We start from the raw sequence: 22,803 nt of genomic DNA on the forward strand, positions 1-22,803 counted from the left end.
ACTGGGCTTCGTTTCTGCCTGCCTGACCAAGGACACACTGGTAGGGACCATGTGATGCTTCTCTGCAACTCACACCACCAGGCTGAACAGCCCATCGGTAGATAATCATGAAGGGGTGAGTCCAAGTGCAGCTAATGATCACCCTTGCTTTTTTCCCTCAGAGAAACCTGGCCTCCTTTCTTTTGGGGACAAGGCAAAATTATAATACAGGAACCCTGGTTGCCTTCTAGGGATCATCTCCCTTTCCTAGCATTGACAAGGACACCAGTGTTGGCAAACATATTGCTTTATTTAGTGTTTCTCTGGATTACAGAAGTGTCAGCAGTGGGCCAAGACCCCAAGGTGGACCCAGAGGCAGCTGGGCAGCCCCAGAACCTCTGAGGAAGTGGGGGAAGCAGCAGAAAAAGGTGATGCCCCTGCCGCTTCTCCCAAGGCCAGCCCCTTCCCTAGGCTCCCGGGACAGGGAGGGGTAGGTCGGGAGCAGTATGGGCCCCAGATCTTTGAATTGGGGACAACATGTGTAGGCAAGGTGTGTGCCATCCTAAGGCATGAACTTGGAAAGAAGTACTCTTCATACCTGGTGGCCCCCAAAGGTGATTGCTGGTCAGGAGCCACATGCACCTTTAAACTTGAGCCTATTTCATGGGGTCCCTGTCCCTGGGAGAGGCAGTGAGGTGTGCTATAGATAGGGCTGCAGTCCTGGCTTTGACCCAACCTGCTGGTTGACCTTGGGCAAGTCCCTTCCCTATTTGGGTCCCTGTCTCCTGCTCTGTAACACCAAGAAACTAGACTAGATGATGTCTCAGTGTTCCAAATTCTATGTCTAAGACTTTTTCCCCCACTCCAGGATGCCCTCATGCTGGATGATGATATTGAGAAGGCATTTTTAAGGCAGGAAGAGGGGGCTGCTGAGGTGGTCTCAGCCCCCACGGGGATGTTGGAGTGGACTGCAAAGGTACAGGTGTGCAGGCAGGCAGGTGGACAGACAAGGTGCCAAGGGAATGAGGACAGGGTGGCCTGGGAAGGGAAGAGGGCACTAGGGCCCAGACCACCTGACCTCTCAGCTATATTCCCTGCCCTGCTGGAGTCAGGGAAAACACATCCAGTGTGTCTTGGGTGGGAAAATGGCTTTTTTAAAAAATAGTTTCCTATAAAGCATCAAAAAATCTCAGAGAAAACCTCAGCAAAAGTTCCCTTCTTTCAAATATTTGGCATTGGCAGTGGGGCTGGCATGGCTGGCTCTGGCCCCGGCTTTCCTATTGCTATGGCCCGGCCTGGCCCACTCCTGGGGCAGCTTCCTGGGCCCCACAGCTCCCTCAACAGAGCAGTGAGTAGAGGTGGGAGTTTGTCAGTGGGCTTTGAAGTATCCCTGGGTCCCTGTCTGGAAGCTTGAGTCTTTGGTAACTGGGAAGGGGCAGAGGGGATAAGCAAAGCATTGGGAGGTGGGAGGAGTCCAGGGGGTGCCTTCATCACCGAGAGTTCAGCCGTGGTGCCACCTGTGGGGGTGGAGAAGGCCAAGTGGCGAGCGGGAAGCAGACAGAAGGTGGTTCAGGCATTTCTTTTCCCTGGTTAGATACATGTAGCAGCAGTCTGGGGAACACCCTGGCCTCCATCCTGGATACCCAGATCCCAAAATAATAGGAATCCCTTCCCAGCCAGAGTGGGCCACTTCTCCCACCCAGCACAACTGTAGTCCCCCTAGGTTGTCCTTGCTTCCCCATGCTGCCATCTTTACGACTCTCTACATTGTGGAGACACATGTGGCCTTCTCTCCAGCCCTCAATGGGCAGTGGGGTGAAGGGGGCAGTATAGTGCCCAAACACAGCAGAGGAAGCCTTGGTGCCAGAGGCTCCACTCTAGCCCTAAGGCTGTCAGCAAGGAAGCAGGTGGTATCTGCCAGGCCCCACTCACCACAGCCAGGTGCCCATTCTTGGCCTTGGTGATGAGCAGTTCTGAGCCAGGCGTGAAGTCGATAATGCCATCTCTGCCAGGGCCCCCTGCAAAGGTGATGCTGGAGGGAAGGGAGTGGGTGAGTATGGGTGAGTTATGCCCCTATGAATATGTGCCTCCTACAACCCCTAACCCCTCACCTGCCCTGGTTGATGTTGATGTTGTTCACCCGGTCAGCACTGAGGGCCGTCTTGGTCAGTGTTTCAATCACATGGTCACTCTGCAGAACCACATCGCCCTGGGGGGCCCAGATCCAGGAGGGGTGAGGCCCTATTCAGAGCTAGAGAACCCACCCCCACCCCGCCTCCCAGTTCCCAACCTTCTGTTTATTGTCTTCACGCTGTACGTGCAGCACAAAGAGGCTGTCACTCAGACTGCTGACAGAGATTCCTGAGGGGGAAGGTCAGAGGTCAGAGGTCAAGGGTCAGAGCAAGGTCCTCCCTATTCAGCCCCTAGTCTGGCTTACCGGTTAGGTTGGCATAATCGATCCTCTGCTTGACTTTGGCGTCCTCTACAATGACCACGGCGTTGGGTGTCAGCAGCAGCTGCCGGGACCGGGGCTTGTAGCCCTTTCGGTCATATTTTACTACAGGCACTGCATACTGTGGACAGAGGGCAGGGCAAGGGGCAGGCTGAAGGGATTCCAGGGGTAACTCCCTCACCCTCTGCCCATGCCCTAACTCCTTCCACCCCACCCCCACCACCCCCAGCCCTTGGGCAGCAGAACCGTCCAGTTCTCACCTGAATGGGCTCAGAGCCTAGGGCCTGCAGCACTTTGGGGCTGATCTCATCTGCACCTGCAACCCAGATGGGGGACAGGGACGTTGGAGGAGAGAGGGGACTCAGATGGCGATGGCGGGTGTCAGCACTGGAAAGGCAGGAGCTCACCAAGCCGTGTGTTGATGAAGAGCCTAGGGACACTCTGAGGGTAATTGTCCTTCTTGCCTTTGAAGATCTCACTAGCTACCGCTTTTTGCTGCAGCTAAGAAGACACAGGTGGGAAAGGGGTGGGGAACATCATGAGGTGGGGGGCCAGTTTCTAGAACCAAGACAGTCTCCATCATACTCTGGTCCCAGCAGCAGGAGGCTGAATCCTGCGCCAAAACTCCCATAAGCCCCTGTGGGAGGCCTGCTCTGCCTTATCCCCACCCCCGACCAGACAGTGCTCTCTCCAAAAGGGCGGTGACAGCATTGTGAGGGTCCAGGTCTGACTTTGGGGATAATTCCCCATCAAGCCTTGAAGTCCCAGAGATTCAGCTCTAACCTGAGATCCTGAGGTTGCCAAGGCACCTATCACTACAGGTTACTACAGGTTATCTGAGCTGGGCTGGTCCTTCAGTATCACCCAATACTGAGTTGGGACAATGACCACCAATGTCTGTCTCTAGAACAATGCAGACATTCCAATCAATCAGAGTGAAACAGCAGCCTTTTCCACACAGGGCTCTGGGCACCTCTCTCAAAGCAGTGGAGCTGCCCCAGAAGACGAGCTCTATTTGCCACCCGGAATCTACTCTAGCCTCCGCTTCATCCATGAGGCCAAACAGGGGTGGGGATCCATTTGAGGTGGCATGGTGAGGGGCAAAGTACCACCTCAGGCCATCACTCTTCTGCTGCCCGCTGTTCCCCCTACCCCACTGGCTTGTTCACGCATGTCTCCTGGCTCTCCATACCTGCTGCTTCCACTCGGGCCTGATGTTCCGGCAGTACTTCCACACCATGTTCTTCATGCACAGCTCCCGTAGAAGTTCTGAGGCCTATGGGGAGGAGTGAGGTAGCGCGCCTACCCAGACAGCCAGGCTCCCTTCTGTCTAAAGGCAAAAGGTAAATGCCTCCTCCATGGCCCAGTCCAGCCCTCCTGGCTAATCCTAGTGGTTCCAAAGTGAGCAGGGAGGGCCCATAGACCTCACCTCACGCAGAGCAGGGGGGGGTGTGGGCCAGGAAGTGTCTAGGACATTCCTTGGCAGCTGCCGCCTTAGGTTGAGCAAAAATGAGGTGCGCACGTGGTCCAGGAAGAAGGCATTCTCGGGGCAACGTGGTGCGTGGCGCAGGATAAAGCCACGGATGAGCCTGGTGGATCCAACAGGGGTGCAGGTGAGAAATATGGCAACAGGCCCCCACACAACTACTGCTCTACAACCCCTTGCTGTGCCCTAGTACTAACCTCCGGATTGTCTGTGCTGCCCACTTCCTCTTGGCGGCCTTCCTCCGGCCCAGCGTTCCACGCCACCAAGACTGGATGCAGATGGCTATGAAGACCACAGATCACTGATCTATGTCTCCTCACCCCAGTGGCCTGCCCCAGCCCCTCCCTCTTGAATACCCCAGGGCACCCAAACCTGATCGCTTCACCCGGAGGAACTTCTGCCGCCAGTGGAAACCCCTCCAGGTGGCCTGGATCTTCGTAGCTGTAGTTAAGAAAGTCAATTGGCCAGAGCTCTGAGGAAGCAGCTGGGGTGGAGGGATGGGGGGAAGTTGGCACTGTCAGAACTCACTAGTGGCATGAATGAGGGAGTGGTTGAACAAGCTATTGAGTGAGGATAAATAAGTTAAGGGCAAATAAATGACAGAGAGTAGGAGGAAGCAAAGGAATGTGGGAACACGCTGGGAGTTTGTATGGGGCAGGACAGATGGTGGGGGCTTGGACTAGGAAGGAGGAGGCAGCTGAACGTGGGTGTGGCAGGCTTCCTGGAGAAAGAGCCCAAATGCAGTGATTTCTTTCCTGCTCCCCAGAAGGGACACCACTGGGACAGGAAGGGTGGGGCCTCTCACCCAGGCTTTGCCGCCGAACCTCCAGGGCATCCTCTGTGGCAAACAGGGTTTTGGGGAAGCGGATGAAGATCTTCGTCCTGGGAGGGCAGCGGTGATCAGCCCCTGGTGGCCACCCCTGTGGCCCTCAGCACCAGGCATATGCACCACTCACCTGCCCATCTTGTACTCTTCTGGCTTGTAGCCAAGGTGCCTGACCAGCACAGCCACCCCTTCTTGGGGCCGTCCTGCCCATATGGGCCATGTCTCTGGGCACAGTGACTTGTACCTGGGGACAGAGAAGCAGAAATGCACCTAGTCCCTTCTCTGGGGGTACAAACCAGCTTTCCCGGGCACCTGCTGGGAACTCCCACTTGTTCACAGAAAGTCATTATTACTGTAAAGATGAGGAAAGCAGGCCTCCCTGGTGGCACAGGGGTTAAAGTCTCAGCACTTTCAAGCTACCACCAGCCACTGTGGCATGGGATTGAGCCCTGGCCAGGAAGCTACCCACATGGTGCGGCAGACCTCTCCTGTCTTGCCTGCTGCTCCCCTCAGCAGTATATTTCAGTAGATCTGCTTGTTCTGTTCCCCACTCCGTCTCTGGTGAATCCTCTCACATTCCCCTCCCCCGCACCTCTGGCCTACATCCCAATTCTTGTATGCATACATAAATAAAAATAAATCTTAAAAAAAGATGAGGAAAGTGAGGTATCCTCATCTGCCTAAGGCCACGGGGCTAGAAAGTGGCAGAGAGGGAACTCCAGACCCTAAACCAGGATAACCACAAAACTGCTATATCCTAGCTAAGTCAACTGGAAACTCTCCTCATAGACTTCTACTATCTCCTCTGGCGGCAAGCATGTGGATGTATGCCTCTCAAGGCCCCTAACCAGGTCTCTGAGGACAGGGCCTGGGCAGAGAGGCAGGGGTGTTTTTTCTACTAAGCTTGACGTTGGGGTGCTGCCGCGTGGGAGGCACTGCAGCTTGGAGGCTCAGCATCCTTTCTCTAAAATGGAGCCAGAATCCTTGTCCTCTCTCCCTCCCTCCCGGGATCTGGGTTTCTACCCTTTCACCCCCTTCCCCAGGCGCTGAGCCAGGCCCCGCCCCCACCTCTGCAGGAAAGCCTCGTATTTGCGGCGGTAGGCAAAGCCGGCTCTGCGCACGCGCAGGTTCTCCATCAGCCCTAGGTACTTCACCTGGTGCCTGATCAGCACCTCGTCAAAGCGGCCTGCGGGAGGGGTAACGGGCGGGTTAGCGTGCTGGTGACTGGAGGGAATGCCCAGCCCCACAACCCCAAGGACTGGGAGGGGCCTACTGGGCTGTTTGGCGTCATTGGGCTTGATGCAGCGGATGTAGGCGGGCTCCTTAGACCTCAGGATCTCCACCAGCTGCAGCAGACTCATCTTGAACTGGGTGGCAACCTAGGGAGCCAAGGGTGAATGGGAGGTTGGCCTGTACCCTCCCTGGGGCAAAGCTGCAGATCCTGCAGAGGCCTGTCTCTGGGGGAAATACTTACTGATTCCCACCCCCACACTTGCTTGGGCTTCAACTTCCTTCCACCACCCCTCCCTTACAATAAAAGAAGGGGCCAGACTGCCTATGCCTACCGGCATCCCTCTGTCAGGGCTAGAGACCTTAGCTTAGGAACCTCACTCCAGTCTAAAAATCCTGCGCAGGAATCCTTACAACCTCAATCCTACATCTCTCTTTGGCAACTACTCTTTCTATAATTTCAGGGTCACAGTCCTGAACACCTATGTGCTCAGTCATTATCACCGTACACCGTTTTGCAAGACTGCCAAGGCTTTCAGGCCTGTGGGAGAAGCAGACTCCTCAGCAAACACCTGTAACCCAGCCCAGTTCCATTTGTGACAAGGATGTATGCTGGGATGTTCTAGGAGCAAGAAGGAACAACCAATCCAGAACATGGAGCTATAAGCACGCAGGGATCCATGTTGGGAGTAGGAAAAACATTCTTAGAGACAGTGCCGTGAGTCACAATAGGAAGACTGAATTTTATCCTGAGGGAAAGAGGGAGACAAAGAGGAACTTGCAGAGAGGGAATGAAAGGAACAGATCTGTATTTTGGAATGTCTATAGCAGTTATGTGAATGACAGTTGGTATGGGCGACTAGGAAGCCAGGAGACCAGGGAGGATATGGGGATGGGGCTGAGGGAAAGTTGAGTTATCAGGCAGCAGAAATGGGCAAGATGCAGTGGCTTTTTGGATGAGGGAGAGAGGGGAGAGCAAAGAATCAGGGATGCTGCACAGGTTTTGGGACTGGGTGCAGGGTGATCCTTGCCATGAGTTAGGAATACAGAAGGAGCAGACCTTGGGGACAGGACAATCAAGGACCATCACAGACCACTGGAGGTGGGGTAGTGTGGGCTAGTTGAAGGATGTGTGGATCTGCAGCCTGCGGGAGAGACCTGAGCAGGAGTGGATGGATCCTTGTGGTGGGGGAGGAGAGGTAGGCACCAAGGTCACACTAAGGTACAAAAGGGGATAAGGGACAGAGGGCAGGGTCCCCAGGCATCAGCGCCATACAACACACTGTCTCCATGTCCTTCCTGCCAAACACGTCTCAGCCTGCAGCATCCTGGCTTCTACCTGCTGACCTCACTTCCTGGGACCGCCCAGGCACTCCTCTTGCCAAATTCAATAGTCACACCTTTGCACACAGTTCACTGGCATTCTTCCCACATCTGGCCACACCTGCTTTTCCCAGCCTATCTCCTTGATGATCTCTTCGGTTGACCTCCTGGTTTTTTTTTTTTTTGACTGTGTGTTGGGCTCTTTTGCTGCCTACAGTTCTTTTCCATAGGTCCACCTGACAAGCACCTACTTATTCCCAAGTTATCTCAAAATACTTCTCCTTCAGGAAACCTCTGTGGCCTTCTGACCCCCTTCACTCCTTCAGGCAATTTGCTGCTCCCGCTTCTAAGTTTCTAAAGTAGCTTGTGCACATTTCTGTGAAATCACCTCTTCATTTTTGTATCCTAAGTGTGTAGCAATGTTTGCCACAAATGTCTTCTGGGTGAGTAAATGCATTCACGCACCCACACAGACACAGGTGTACACACATGGGTCCACTCTTAGAGACAGGTGCACACATAGGCACACACACCCAGAAGCAGACATAGGATGCACAGGCAGCCTCCCACATACACACATGGATACACACACAGGCACAACAGACACCCAAGCTCACATGCGCACTGCCAATACCCAGTTCATGCAGGTACGAGTCCATGCACACCCTCAGACCCATGCCCCTGGGTCCCCTAGCCTCCGTACCGTCTCTGGCCGCTTCTTGTCACTGAGCTCGCTCCGCTCGAAGCACTGGTTCATAATGGGATTCTCAGAGCTGCACATGACCTGAGAGGTTAGAACAGGGGGTCAGGGTGGAAGCACAGGGGCAGGCAGTACAGATTCCCTAGGGCAGAGGTCCTGCAGAGCCTGAGCCCGTCCCAAGCCCGCCCTCCACTCCCATCTGCCTTACTTCCTTCAGGTTTCTGAAGAGAAGGTCATTGTTTTTATCCAGAAAACCTGGAGGAGAGAGCAGATGTGAGATGAGGAAATCCCCTTTCTCCTGCCACTGTGAAGATCTAGCCCCAGGGTCCTCACCTGTCACACTGTAGGTCACCTCCCCCGCGTAGTGCAGAAGGCGAAACTCCCCACGGTCCAGAGATTTCCTGGTGCGCTGATCAGCCAGCTTGTGCCTGGGGATGACAGGGAAAGGAAACCACAGAATGGTGACCTGAACTGTGCCCTTTGCTGCTGAAGAGACTTCAAGCAAAGAAGTAGGCATCTAGTAAGGGGCAGGATGTTCCAGGGCCATCCCACAACTCCCTGTGCCAGGTGGTAGAGAAGGAGAGCCATTAGCCTCCCTGCACAGAGGTGGCCACTGAGGCTTCAGGAGGCCTTGGCCGGGGTCCCACAGTGCCAGGGCTACTGGGACCCCAGGTCTTGGCACTGCCGGGGCACGCTGGGCAAGGGCTCATTGTTCACTGCTGTGCTGGTCCGCGGCAGGCTTACTGCACAATGACTGCGGGTTGAGCGCTGCCCACTACATTTTAAGAATGGAATTTGTCCCAGGAGATGACTCAAGTCTTATGTGTGTTTATACCCTTTAGCCCACTTTCGTCTTTTAAGAACTATTTCAAGCAACTAACCAGAGATACAGACATAGATTTAAGACACAAAGATGTTTGTGGCAGTCTTGTTACTCTAGCAAAGCCTGGAGGCTGCCCAGGGGCAGTGAGAGTAGGCATATCTGTGGGTTAGAGCCTCTGGAGAAAGTATTTTAGTTTTTTGTTTGATGATTCAGGAAAATGCCCAGGATATAATATTATTCTGAAACTTATACACAATATGTTCTCCACTAGGGGAAAAATGTATAGAAAAAGGCAGGAAGGAAATGCCTTGAATTGTTAACAGTGATGACCTCTGGGTGACAGGATTTCTAGTGGCTTATTGCATACATTCCAACTTTTCTTGAACAAACAGTATTATTTTTACAGTTAAAAAAGATTTTTAATCTACTCTTAAGCAAAAAATGCTTAGGGCTTTGGTGTTTGACAGCCCTGGGGACTGTCCCAGCTCTGTAACTTACTAGATGTGTGACAACCTGGGGCAAATGGCTTCACCACTTTGAGCCTCAATGAGCTGGAGAAAGCCCCTCGAATGCCTCCTTACAGAGCTGCTGTGGGCTAGAGGGACGAATGTGCACAAAAGACACAGGACAAAGGCGTGACCCAGGTCCTTGTCTTTGTCTCTTCCTTTCCCCACTTTAGGGGAATTCCTTAAATAAAAAGCAATTTCCAAATAAGGAAGCCAAAAAAATCTTCACAAGTTTCATTCTTAAAAAAGACTGAGGAAGCCACGCTGCTTGCTTGTGGATGTACTGCAAGCTGCTCTGTGCACCTGTCCTTAACTTAGCATCTCCTGGTGGCTGATGTTTCTGACTGTGGGAGAATCCCAAGCTTCCACTGACTGCCCCAGGCAGCCCTGCACCCCACTCACGTCAAAAAGTGTGGATGGTGCTTGACTGTGTCCTCCAACTTCTCCAGGAAGGTCAGATCAGTGGCTTCCCCAGGACGCAGACACTCCTCATCCTGGGGGATGTGGCATAGGGTGAGGGGTGTATGGGGGAAGAGGCAGGTAGCACAGAGGATTCAGGGACACAGTGCTAGGAGGCACAGACACAGGGGAAAGGGGCAGATCATGGGGCCTCCCATAGACATACACCAGGGCCTCCCATATATGGGGCCAGCACCTCAGCTCACCCTCTAACACAGCCCTGCCCTGCCCCTGTTCAGACCCAAACTCTGTGAAAAGACCTGGAAAGAAGGGAAAGGGGTGTTGTTCTCCCACCCGGCTCTCAATACAAGGCCTGGGAGGAGCAGAGGGCTCACCAAAATGGAGATGATGCCCTTGAACTTCTCCTCCACCAAGTCACAGATGATCTTGTTGTTGAAATACTGGACAGGTTCCCACTGAAGGGTAAAGGGAAGGAAGGCATCATCATGGGGGGCCTGGCACTCTCTCCAGGGATGACCGATGCCTGGGTTTTCCTTTGGGGTGTCCATAGGGGCACACCTATAGGCTTGCACTCACCGCGATGCCCTCTGCCTCATATTCCTCCTGTTCTGACTTCAGGGTGAGCTCAATGAAGAGCTGTTGCAGTTTTTCATTGCAATAATTGATGCAGAACTGTTCAAAGCTGTGAGGGAAACAAACGCAACCCAATATCTCAAGAGGGACACAGGAGAAGGAGCAGGGGGAAAAACATGACAAGGCCCCTGAGCAGCTAAGGTAAGAATCACAGAGCAGGGCCCCTGTTGGCTGAAGGAGTCATCTGCAGGAAGGAAAGAGGTAGGGGGAGGAGGAGAAGGACCCGGATGGGGGAGAAAGGAGAGAGGCGGGCAATAGACAGAGGGGCGCGCTGGGCAGAGGGACACTGACCTGTTGTGCTGAAACACTTCAAAGCCATAAATGTCCAGGAGCCCAAGGACCGTGGTGCTTCGCCAGCTGGGGCTCTCAGCATCCTAAGGCAGAGATTCAACCCAGAGCATGGGTCCCCATGTTGCCAACCTGTAACCTCCAGCCCCAGGCTGGCCTGCCCTTTCTGCTGTCTTGGAAGCAGCGAGGGCTGAGCCCTCACCTTGGAGGCCAGCGACTTGTTGATCTTCCCGACCAACCAGGTGAAAGTGCGACTGTACACGGCCTTGGCAAGAGCATCTCGTGCATAAGCAGCCTGTTCCAGGTTCAGTGGGCTCAGGAGCTGCCAGTGCAAGACAGGAGGTAAATACCACAGACTTCTTCCCATCCTGCACCCTCTCAGGCAGAACACCAGGAAACCAGGACCACTCTGTCCTCACTGCTCCCAGTGAGTCTGAGAGTTAGGGGTGATTGTGGGGGGAGCAGGCAACAAGCGAGGACATAATGGTCACAGCAGAGGGAGGGTGGTTTAGGGACAAGAGGCCTCATTCCTGAGGTAAGTGTCTCGGGTTCCAGCCTGACTGTCACCCTCTTCCCATGTGATGTGGGCCTTCCTGAGCCACCCGCCTCATGTCATCTCATCATGGCAGGAGTAGACCAGCAGAGCACACTAGGGGATGGGGAAATGATGGGCATGGGGGCTGTCTTGGGACACCTGCCTGCCCTTCCCCTTCCTGAGGCAAAGATTTGGCCTCACCTCTTCTCCCTTGGCAATGATCTTCCTGTGTGTCAGGGCTTCCCGTAACATTGAACCTTCCACACCAAGGAGCTGCCAAGAGATAGGGTGGCCATGGTGAAGGTGTATTCCCCTTCACCCCATCTTCTCTCCCTAGCCCTCTGCTCACCCCCCTCACCCTGGTCAGATACTTGAGCTGGTTCTCTGTGGTGACCTGGGCGTTGCTCTCCTCATCGGCAGCAAAGTGGATGTTGCCCAAATGCAGGACACTGGCCACAATGCTCAGCAGGTCCTAGGGGGAGGGTCAGGGGGCAGATGAGGGTTACAGGAGGGGCAGAGAGCACCATGATGGCAGCCAGTGGATGGTCAGACAGCAGGGAACAGATGGGGAAGTGAATAAGAGGAACAGGGGGCTATATGTGGAAATGGGTTGTAAAAGTGGCCTGAGATTTTCAGGTTGTAATACTCAGCAGAGGCCTCACCTCCACCTCCTCCTCAGTGAAGTCAATGACTGCCAGAGCCTTCCTGACGACCTTCCAGTCGCTCTTGTCATTGATGGAGGACACTTTGGCACACTGGCCCTAGGGGAAGGTCGAAGCTGGGTTACTAGCCCTGGCACTGTGCTCCCTGGGTAGCACTTGCCCTGCCCAGCAGCTGCATACCTTCACCAGGTACAGGTAGCTCTGGGGGTTCCGTTCCAAGCCCAGCCTGCGTAGGGTCTCCTCCTCACCCCCCTCCAGCAGCTGGTAGAAGACATGGAAGTTTCTCTCCCCGTGATTCTGGTGCACTACTCGGGACTTCTCCAGGAGGTAACTGAGGATGTGGCCACCCACAGGAGCACCCTGGGCAGGCAGGAGGTTCAACAGCTCAGGGGGCCTGAAGGATAGAATGCACCTTCTTCTCCCTCCCACAGGCTCCTGGGCTCTGATGCCAGCTCTGCTGCTAGCTGCATGGGCTCAGGCACGTGACCCCTTCTGGCCTTGGTTTCTTCATCTAAGAAGTGAGGATATTCAGCCCTATCTACTTGGCAGCTCCACCTGGATGTCAACAGGTCTGGAAATAAACTACTAATCATTCCCCTTCCTCAAACTAATTCCTCTGAGTGTGTCCCCATCTTGGTCAATGGTTACTCCATCCTCTGGGTGTTCAGCCAAGACATTTAGCAGTCCTCCTGCCACCCTCTTTTCTCAAGTACCTCACATCCAATCAGACAGCCAATCCTACAGCCTTACCCTTCAAAACACCCAGAAGTCAACCACTGCTCCCCACTGCCACCACACTGATCCAATCTGTCACCTAGATTTAATAAGCATTAGCTTCCTAGCTGGTTCTCTCCCTCTTTTTAAAAAGATTTACTTTTATTTATTTATGCTTACAAAAACTGGGGTCTAACCCGGAGGAGCAGAGGGTGAGAGGATTCACCAAAGACAGAGTGGGGAGCAGAACAGGCTGATCTACTGAAATATACCGCTGAGGGGAGCAGCGGGTGAGACAGGAGAGGTCTGCTGCTCCATGTGGGTATCTCCCTGGCCAGGGATTAAATTGCCGCAGTGGCTGGTAATAATTTGATAGTGCTGAGACTCCCTGCGCCATCAGGGAGGCCCTAACTGGTTCTCTTACCACCTTTTAAAAGCATAAACCAGGGCCTCCCTTGTGGCGCAAGGGGTTAAGACGCAACTGATGAAGCTATTCGCAGCCAGTGCAATCCCTGGCCAGGGAGTGATCCACGTGGTGCAGCAGACCTCTTCTGTCTCGCCCGCTGCTCCCCTCAGCAGTGTATTTCAGTCATTCTGCCTGTTCTGTTCCCCACTCTGTCTCTGGTGAATCCGCTAACCCCCCACACCTCTGGCCTATACTCCAGTTCTTGTATGCATAAATAAATAAATCTTAAATAAATAAATAAATAAATAAAAGCAAGCATAGACCAGAAGTTTTTTAAAAGGAACGTCATCATGACATCTTTCTCTTCCAAACCCTCCAATGACCCCCCACCTTCCACTCAGAGTTAAAAAAAAAATGCTCTTACAAAGACCCAGAAGGAAGGAAGTGTACCATTTGACTTCGTCCCCTGTTCTTTGGCCCCTCACTCTCCTCTCTAGCCCCTCTGACATCCTTGCTCTCCTTGAGCACACCAAATACCCTTCCACCTCAGGGTCTCTGCACTGGCGATTCCCTCTGCTGGGACTGTCTTTAAAAAATAATAATAATAAAATAAAATAGTAACTTTCCCCACCCCTTACCTTGTTACTTTGTTTATTTTTTGCTATGGCATCTGTTACCTAAGTTACACCTTTCTGTTTATTGTCTATGTCCCCCAGAGGCAGGATTTTCCTCTGTTTTGTTTCCCTTCTGTACCACCAGCCCTGGACCACACAGTAGGTACTCAGTAAATATTTAATTTACTGATGCCAAAGACCTGGGTGCCTACTGAATGGAATCCAAATCCCCCTGCCCTTACACACCCACAGGTACCTTGAAGTCAAACTGCACATCCATGTACTTCCCAAACCTGCTGGAGTTATCGTTTCGGAGGGTCTTGGCATTTCCAAAGGCCTAGGAGTGGACAGGGGTGTGAGGGATGCCCGGCATTTTTTCCCAGCCCCTCCCTCCCCTCAGTTGCTATAGTCCCCTCACCTCCAGCACGGGGTTGCTTTGCAGCAGCCTGTCACGCACGGCACCACCCCGCTCAGGGGCTGGGCAGGTCTCAGCATAGAACTGCAGCAACCGCTTGGTGGCCTCTGTCTTGCCTGCCCCGCTCTCCCCAGAGATCATCACCGCCTGGTCCCGGCGCTCCGTGCGCAGTGCCCGGTAAACAGTGTCGGCCACTGCAAACCTGGGGCAGAGGCACATCAGGAGCTCAGAGGTGGCAGTCTCACAGGTGGGGCCACTCCCACAGCTAGTTGGAGTTCATTTGTGACTGGATGCTGTGTAGGGTTCTGGAGGATAGAGTCTGGGGAACCCTCAAGACTAAGGATCAAGGGAGCACCTTCACAATTGAGGATGAAGGTCACTTACAGGATGGGGGAGTTAGAGGTCATTCAATTGGAGATTGGGGTGACTCATACCTAAAGCTGGAAGGTCCCTCAGAGGTGGGAGTCAGAAGGTCACTGAGGTTGGGGGACTTGCCCAGGAGGAGTTGAGGGAAAAAGTCATGGGTGTGAATTGGGTGGGGGCTGGGGAGATCTTGCCCAGAGGGAGTTGAGAGATTGATCTTGGTGGAATGTGAGGTCACTCTAGGGTGAGGGGTTGAGGGATTGTGGTATTCCTCACAGATGGAGCAGTGATTCATCTCAAGTGGGGGTCAGGTATCATCTGAGTGAGGGTCAGGTGGGGTCATCTCTGATGGAGAGGAAATGGGGGTCACTCACAGGTGAGGTGGCACCTCATAGAAGCTGACGCCACGGTAACGCTCCATATGTTGCCGGGTGTAGATCTGTAGGTCCCGGTAGGGGTTGACAGAGACCAGGACAGGGCCAATGTATGTCTGGGGGTGGAGGGTGAGAAGTTTTTCCCAGAGGCCCCTGATGCCCCTTTCTTCCTCAGCCCTGCATCTGTACCCCCCAACATCCCATAGTCTTCCCACTAGGGCCTCACATAAATGAGGTTCTCCCGGAACCGTCGCCGCAGGTTCTCGATGAAGGCTGCCTCACTGGTAAAGTTCTCCAGCAGCACAAAATCTTGCACCCCTACCCGGTCACGGGCAGTCAGTGCGCTCTCCATGGTTACCCGTATCCCGTCACTGCCCAGGGCCTGCAGAGAATGGACCATGGGAGAGCGTCAGATCTAGCAGGGTAAGGTAAGTCTACTTTCCCCCTCCTGCTGAACTGAGAGGGTAACCAGGGACACAAGAACAGAGAACATCCAGGAGACAGACCATGCTGGGTCTATATGCATTCTTTGACATGCTGGGTCACAAGCAGCCAGTACATGGAATACTGAGGACATGGGTCACACAGAACAGAGGCCACAGGGGACTCAGACACAGGACACTAGAACCCAGAGGACCCAGAGGACATGGGAATAAGGCCACTGAATGCAGGGAGGTGCTGGTTTTGTATAGAGGAGACAGAATCACCAGAAGGAATTCCTTGGAATAACAGAAAGAATGCTCTGTTGACCTTGGATAAATCCCTTCCTCTCTCTGAGTTGATTTCTTCTCAATGAGGAGTTGAATAAGAGCAGGTGACCTCAGGTCCCTGAGCTCTGAGCCATATGTGACAGTTGCTTTGGAGGACAAATGGCTTCAAGTGAATTCCGAATGGCATGCAGGGTAGGCGATCTCACTAACCCCTACCCACTAAAATGTCCAGGGACCAAGCAAGAGACCATCCTGAGGCCACAGGAGAGGAACTACCCCAGAGGGCCTCCCATCCCAGCTGGGCTCAACATCCACCCCAGAAAGGGGGCCCTCCCTCCCATAGCTGGACCACACCCTCTCCTCCAGCTGCCAGGCTCACCCTCCTCCGTCAGAGAGCCCTGAGAAGCCTCAGAGGGTGGGGGTTTTACCAGGGAAAGTCCAGATGCCTCAGGGGCCCAACAGAGGGTGAGCCATAGGGCTCAAGAAGGCCCTCACCCCACACCACGCTCTCCAAAGAGGGTCTGAGGTGCTAGGAAATTGACACCAATAGTGTCAAGGGTCAGGGAAGAGCAAGGTGGCCGGAGGGGTGTGTGTGTACATCCCAAAGGGGCCACCAGGACTCCTCCAGTCCCAAACCACCCAGATCTCCGGGGCATAGTACCCCTCCAAGTCTGGATTCAGGGGCCTGCCTCTCTTAGGCCGGTCCCTCACCCCCCACCCCCACCCCCGATCCTGCCCCAAGCTGCTGCCAAATCTGGCTGAAGCCCCCGCCCCCTAGTCCTCTGGGTGAGGGGTCTCAGCGCTCACAGCAGTCTGGGGAGCTCCTCGCCCCGCCCCGGAGCGAGAGTGCCGCGGCCCTCCCTACCTCAGCCTCCTTCCCCTGTAACTTTCCGGGACATTTTTCCACCCGAAATTCCTGGGCCGCGCCCGCTTCCTGGCAGAGCCGAGGCGGCGCCACGAGGCGGGGAGGGCCGCCCGGGACCCCAGCCCTCTCCTCCACCCCCGCTCACCGACGCCCGGTAGCGCATCCTGCCCGGCCGGCTCCGCGCCCTGCTTCGCAGCCGGTGCTCGCGGCCCGGGGCTCGGCGGCCGCCGCGGCGTCAGGGAGGGAGGGGCGGGCCCGCCCCCCGCGCCGCCCCCTCCGAAAGCCTCAGAAATGCGGGACTCCCTGGCTGCCACCGCCCCTGCCCGGGACTCGGACTCCGGGGTTCCTCTCCTGCAGGTGTGGGCGGGATAGGGGCGAAGGGGGATCTCCGCGCGGGGGAGGGGGCAGGGGCAGGGCGGGCGGGGTGGGGGCGGGGGTGGGGGCGGGGCTCCCCGCCCGGCGGGGGCTCCGCCTGAGTCAGGTTTTCCAGGAGGCACGTCTTTGGTTCCAGGGTGGGGCCCGGAACCCGTGCGGCCGCGGCGTCTACACGGACCCGGAACTCACTTCCGGCTGTCTACACGGCGCGCCCCGCCAGGCGCGGAACAAGGCCTGAAGCCCGCGGGTCCCGCAGGAAGCAGGATTTCCCTCCCCCTCTTACCCATCCTAGAGCCCCGGGAAAGTTAAAAATAGAACGAAATGTCCAAATACGGCCGGCGCGCCTAGGCGGGCGGAGCCTGGGTGCGGGGCACTGCCCACCCACACACGCTCACTGCCCACCCACACGGGGGTGGACCCCGTGTTTTTAGGCCCCAAGAAAATCTGTTTAGGTTCCCGCACGAACACAGATCGCGCGCCCTGGGGCCGCAGAGCGCCTTTGCAGATCGCAGTGCGTGTTGTCCCCTGTGGAGGTCTGTTTCCCAGCTGGGAAATCCACATTCGATTTCCAGCATTTGGGACCAAAACCCATCGAGGACACCAGGAGGTCTTCATTTCTCTCTCCTTTGGAGAGGCTGCCCTCTCCTGCCACTCTGGATCTCAAGTTCTGCTCAAACTGAACCAGCCCCAGCAGCCCCACTCTGGCTGGGCTCTTGGGAGGCACCGGCCTGAGGGGCGAACCAGCTCGGAACCTACCCCTGGTGAGGGTGGTGATTGCTAAGGCTTGCCAGGCTTAGCTGTTATAAATTGTGACTGAGCGCAGGGCACTTCTCAAGAGCCTCTTCTTCATCCTTAAAATGAGGCTAATACCTGCCTAAAAGGGTTGTTGAGAAGGCTAAGTTAAAGCCTGGGGCACTTCCCAGATATGCTATAAAGATCCTGTCCCTCTCTGGGCCAGACATTCATTCCAGACGTGCTAGGGGCAGACCTACTAAGGTCCTGGGCCCGCCCGCTCACACTTCTTATCTAACGGGGAAAGCCCCTCAGGCATGTCTGCCTGTTAGAGAAAGCTTTCGAGAGAGTGTTACCAGTCTCCACCTGATAGATAAGGAGCCCGAGGAGCGGTAAAGGCTGACCCTGAACTTGTCTTAGGCGGCAAAAGGCCGAGCCGGGGCGCCCTCGGCGGAGCCAAGCAGGTGCTGACTGCAGCGTCCGGGGAAGGCTTATTACCCCCAGAGCAACAGCCGGGCGAGCCGCGGCCCAAGGGACCCCGCTGGGGGTGGGGTGGGGCGCCAGTAGGAAGATGGGGCCCTCTGGAATGGGCGAGGGGGCGAGAGATGGGAGTGGAGGGGGAGGAATATTAAAAGCCACAGGCTGAGACGAGCTCAGGGTGGGAAGGGGCGCCCTCCGCGGTGCCCCGTTTTTAAATCTAGGCGGGAGCGGGAGAGGACTCAGCCCCCAGCCCACCCGGGAATGGGGAGGGCCTCAGAAGGCCGTGGGAAGGAGATCGACCGAAGCACGGCTCGGGTGGTAATGGGGGTACCCCCCTAGCGCAGCGGCGGGTCGGGGACCTGAGGGGGAGGAAGGAGCCCGGGAGCAAGGCGGAGCCTCGAGGCCGCCGCGCCCACCCCGCCTGCTGCCGCGTCAAGCGGCAGGAATGAGGGGAATCCGCGTGCGGAGGGGTCCGGCCAGTCATCCCCCAATCTCGCTCTGCGCCGCCGCATTCCCGGGATGCCCGATGGCGCCCCCACAGCCGCCGCCCAGAGGCGGAAGGAGGGGGCGTCTCCGCCGCAGGGCGGACCTGAGTGAGGGCACCAGCCCCCGGCAAGCCCAATCTGCCCGGCCCGCCCCGCCTCCCTGGACCGCGCCCGCCGAGGATGTGGGGAGTTGAGGATGTGAAAGACGTCGCGACCAAAGCTGCAGCGCCAGGCGCTTCAACCGTCTAAGCGCTTTCTTCTGTTACACCGCTCAGTGCTCCCCAGCCAGGACACGAGGGGTGTTATTACTCCCATTCTACAGACGGGAAAACTAAGGCTGAGCAGACGAATGCCTTGTTCAAGATCTCAGGACTGTAAAGGAGGGAGGGACAGCACTCACTATTCTTGCAGGGCTGCTCTGAGGGGGTGGGGTGGGCCTATTCCCAAGCTTCTCTGTAAAGGCTAACATGCTCCCAGCCAGACTGTGACCTTCTTCAGTGACCCCGCGACCGCAGTGCCCAGTCAGTGGTGACCACACGTAGGCTTGAGGAATAGCAGCTAGGGGGCAACCACACCTTTGGGCCCCTCCAGCATGGTCCTGAGTTTAGGCACTGGCAGCAGGCTGGAGTCCAGCCAAAGTACAGAGTAACCCAGGGCTTGTTTCCCAATACTGTCCCAAGCCTAATCTCTGGAGCAACGGGGAGGATGGTGAACAGCCTCAAATATTCCCCCATGCCAGGACCTGGCAGGTCTGGAGAGGATATTCAGAGGAACACCAGAAGACTGCCATAAGCTGGTTTCCACTGTGGCAGCTTCATGGTCTCTTGAGACAGTGAAAGAACCACAACCTACACCTCTCACACAGAACAGGTACTCAATTGACTCTTAGGACTGGGGTCAGGAGGCTGCCTCCACCAGGGATTGTTTCAGCTCAAGAGAACTGTTTTGAGGGGAAATGTGGGAAAGAAAGGTGTGGACTCTGAGACACTACCTGATTGCACACAGGGCTGCAGATCAATGATCCTTTGACCTTCCAGACAGTTCTGCTTGGGAGTCCAACAAAAGTAAATGGAGTATCTTCCCCCTAACCGATCCTCCTGTCTGACACCCCTTACAAATAGAGAGGAGGGAGGCACTTCCAGCTAGTCATCGTGGGCTGGCATAAAAGGCCTGTTCTCCTCCTTCCACTCTTAACACCAAGGATTCACCACCTACTAAAATCTCTCCTCTGTTCCTCCATCACAACTTGGCTTCCCCATCAGGTGGCAGCCTCCTAATTGGGCCTCCCAACTTTTCTCCAGTCTGTGGTATTTACAAATGCAAATCAGATCAACCAACATCTGTTAAGAGAACGAAGATTTATAGAGGACCCTACAAGTACCAAGCCCCTACCTCAGACCCACTGTTTTCTGTCAGGCTCCTGTGTAGAACTCCAACAGGACCCCACAGTGCTCATTTATCCCACTGCTCCTGCTTCCTGTTGTGCAGGAGTGGCCCTCTCCAGTCGCTCCTCACCCCCGGCCTCCCTCACCACCACACACTCGCTGGAGGTGCTGCAGGAACCCCTGCCATCAACCGCAGGTGGCTCTCTAAGCTTTTTGCTTTTGCACCTGCAGCTTGCTGGGCCCAGAGGTCCCTACACTCCCCCATCCCCACCTGACTGACTCTTAGTCATCCTTGAAGACTCAGCTCAGGTATCACTTCCTCCAAACCCATGCCTGACTCCCCTCAATACACAGCTCCCTCCTTATCGCACTGCGTTCTAACTGCCTGCTTCCTAGTCAGTCTCTCCCAGGAGACTACTCCCGCCTGCTCAGGCAGAAGAGTGCAACCAAGGCCAGCACATAATAATTGGGGGCTCAGTAATCCTCTGAATGAATGAAATGAATCACAGAGCTCAGGAGTGTGAGCAGGAGGCCGGGACGTGCGGGTCAGCCATTCATTCTCATTCATCTCTGAACCCCCACACCCTCCACACAGGCGCCGCGGCGCGCGGGGCGCAGGAGGAACCGGGCCCCGGGGGGCGGAGAACGGGAAGGGGCGGGGCTCCGGCTGCAGCTCCGGAACCCACAGGCTGAGCCAGGCAGCCAAAGGGGCCCCAAGGGCGGGCAGGGTGTTTGGGTCCGGAGACCCAAGCCGCTCCTCCCTGCCCTCCCGTGACCCACTAGTAATATAAGTCGCCACCAGCCCAAGTCCTGGCGCCACCGGCTTCTGGGACCCCCGCAAGGGTCGGAGGGGCCGAACCGACTCTGGGCCCGCGATCCCCGGGCAGGCGACCCCGCTTCCCGCACGGTAGCTCCGGGCCTGGCTCGGCTCCCGCCGCTTGCCCTTTCCCCCATCCCGCCCGCCAGAGGCCTCTCAGGGCCACGCGGCTGCTGTCCGCCTCGCGTACCCACCGACTCGACTCTTCGGGTGCGCAGGCGGGCGGGGGCCAGTCTGGGCAGCGTGGCCGGCTCTGGAGTCCGTGGTGCCGGCACGTTCTCCCCGCCCAGGGCCCGCCCGGGGCCGGGCCGCCGCCTGTCGTCATCCCGGGCAGGGCTCAGACCCGGCGTGCGCGCGCCCTCGGCCCCGCCCCGCCCTGGCTGGTCCTGGAGCTGGCCCTTGCCCGGGTCCTTGGCGTTGGCGGAGACTTAGAGACTTAGTGCTGTGCACTGTGCAACTAGCTTCCAGGACAAGGCACACCGGTCTCTCCCTCCCTCCCTCCCTCCCTCTCTCTCTCTCTCTCTCTCTCTCACACACCCACACACACACACCCACACACACAGCCAAAGACCCTACCCACTCGCTGCAGTGCCGGATGGGTGGGTGCCTCTGATGGGGTTATCCCTCCTCCTCCTGGGGACTTTGCAACCCAGAGTAAGCCCGAACCCCGGCCCCGCCCCCCACCCCCCATGTGCCAGGTCAGGTCAGTGCTACCCCTATTGCGCCTGGTTGTGCCTACCTCTTTCCCTTTACCCTCCTTGCTGGTCTGCTCTACTGCTCTGAGCTGGCCAGTTCCAGTTCTTCAGACAAGAGGGGGTAGGGAGAGGCATCAACAGAGCCTAAGCACCGCTAGTCTTAACCTCACCGCAGCCCTGTTACCTAGGGCCTGCCGGTTCTTAGCTCAGCCCACGGAGGTTCAGGGAACTGAAGAAGGGATTCAAACCCAGATCCCTACTTCGAAAAACCCTGCTTTTGGTGGCCCCTAAACCTTTATCCCTTCCATCCATTTACCTCTTCTTATCCAGGCTATTTCTGCCTTACCCCAGAACCCCTCACCACCGCTCACCTTTTCCAGAGGGGATTGCTTGAGGTGGGGAGGGGGACAGATTCTGGGCCCTGGGGAGATACTGCCACCCTTCCTCCAAGCCCAGAGCATCCCAACTTACAGGTTTGCAGGACTTGTGGGGATGAACCACACGGATGATCTCCCCGGTGGGTATCAGCTCCACTTGCAGCGCCATTCTACCCTGTGGACAGCCAGCGTGCGGAGCACCCGGGGCCTCTGAGCAGAGCCTGCCTGCCCACTGACTCTCACTGCTCCCAGAGCCAGGAATCTGGTCACACGCTGGGATGGCCACTTGGTTCAGCTTCAACTCCAGCCCCAGGGGATGTGTCTGGTCCAGCGTCTCAGGACACAGCTGGAGCAGCCCAGGTCTGATTGGAAGGCCTCTTGGCCCAGCGGGTTGGGGCAGGAAGAGGAGGGGCTGAGGGATGGAGGAAATGCCTGTTGTCCCAGGTAACCAGAGAGGCTGATACAGACACCCATGGGGGACCCACGACTCCAGGTCAAAGGGTAGGAGGTCTTTCCCCCCAGCAGCTCCATTGCCAGGCCTCTCCTGCCACCAAGTCATTGATGTCAGCCAGAGCGTACAGTTACCACTCCCCAAACCAGAATGCACATCCTGCTGTAAATCAAGAGTAACCATTAATAAGCATGCCCTCAGCATGTCCCCCCAGCTTGCCTGTGTCCCACTGCAGCAGGTGAGCCCCTGGAGTTTGAGAGGCCAGGATAGCTGGAAGCTGGCCATGTTGGGCACAGAAGGTTGGTGAGAGGCAAGAGGGCACTGTCAGAGGGCCCTGTCTCACCCTCCTCCAGAATCTCAATTGCTTGAGAGGTTGGTCCTTGTGCTCCCCGGCTGTGGACACTTAACCCTGTTCGCTTCTTACCCTCAGGTGCCCCCCACCCTGAATGTTCCTGTTTTTCTATCTTTATTGTTGCTAAATCATAGCTGACACTTTCCTGGCCTGGGACTAAGCCCTCCAGTCGCCAGTCATTCCTTATAGGAAGTGAGATGGGGAAACGGACCTTTCCAGAGGGAGAGGCTGGCATGGGAGGGGCTGGAACACAGCAGGCCTGGGCTGGCCTTGACAACCCCAGGGCAGGCATCTTTCCCCAGGCACCCATCCCCTCCCTCCCCAGTTTCC

At 56.1% G+C, this 22,803-nt stretch overlaps 1 protein-coding gene across 3 annotated transcripts; it reads right to left on the reverse strand.

Moving 5' to 3' along the window:
• Positions 1 to 250: 250 nt before the first annotated feature.
• Positions 251 to 22,736, reverse strand: MYO1C (myosin IC). 3 transcript variants are annotated; one of them, XM_037491839.2, is made up of 32 exons: positions 21,765 to 22,736; positions 14,976 to 15,131; positions 14,750 to 14,865; positions 14,016 to 14,214; positions 13,854 to 13,934; positions 12,044 to 12,223; positions 11,864 to 11,962; positions 11,560 to 11,673; positions 11,403 to 11,474; positions 10,869 to 10,988; positions 10,670 to 10,752; positions 10,322 to 10,427; positions 10,120 to 10,200; positions 9,728 to 9,819; positions 8,330 to 8,424; positions 8,205 to 8,251; positions 8,000 to 8,080; positions 6,017 to 6,122; positions 5,812 to 5,929; positions 4,874 to 4,987; positions 4,723 to 4,799; positions 4,290 to 4,358; positions 4,115 to 4,199; positions 3,861 to 4,020; positions 3,624 to 3,707; positions 2,839 to 2,932; positions 2,692 to 2,747; positions 2,417 to 2,552; positions 2,270 to 2,340; positions 2,091 to 2,188; positions 1,912 to 2,011; positions 251 to 1,496 (listed from the first exon to the last, which is right to left on the reverse strand). In XM_037491839.2, exons 1-32 carry the CDS (start codon positions 22,404 to 22,406, stop codon positions 1,470 to 1,472), a joined length of 3,759 nt encoding a protein of 1,252 aa, XP_037347736.1. In that variant the 5' UTR covers positions 22,407 to 22,736; the 3' UTR covers positions 251 to 1,469. The 3 variants fall into 3 exon arrangements, with proteins under 3 accessions (XP_037347736.1, XP_037347738.1, XP_037347737.1); XM_037491841.1 differs by lacking the exon at positions 21,765 to 22,736 and adding an exon at positions 20,793 to 20,868; XM_037491840.2 differs by lacking the exon at positions 21,765 to 22,736 and adding an exon at positions 16,470 to 16,531.
• Between the last annotated feature and the right edge of the window lie 67 nt (positions 22,737 to 22,803).

This window comes from Talpa occidentalis, unplaced genomic scaffold (genome assembly GCF_014898055.3).
Source record: "Talpa occidentalis isolate TD23 unplaced genomic scaffold, MPIMG_talOcc4v2.1 talOcc4.7, whole genome shotgun sequence".
In the NCBI taxonomy this organism is placed as follows: domain Eukaryota; kingdom Metazoa; phylum Chordata; class Mammalia; order Eulipotyphla; family Talpidae; genus Talpa; species Talpa occidentalis.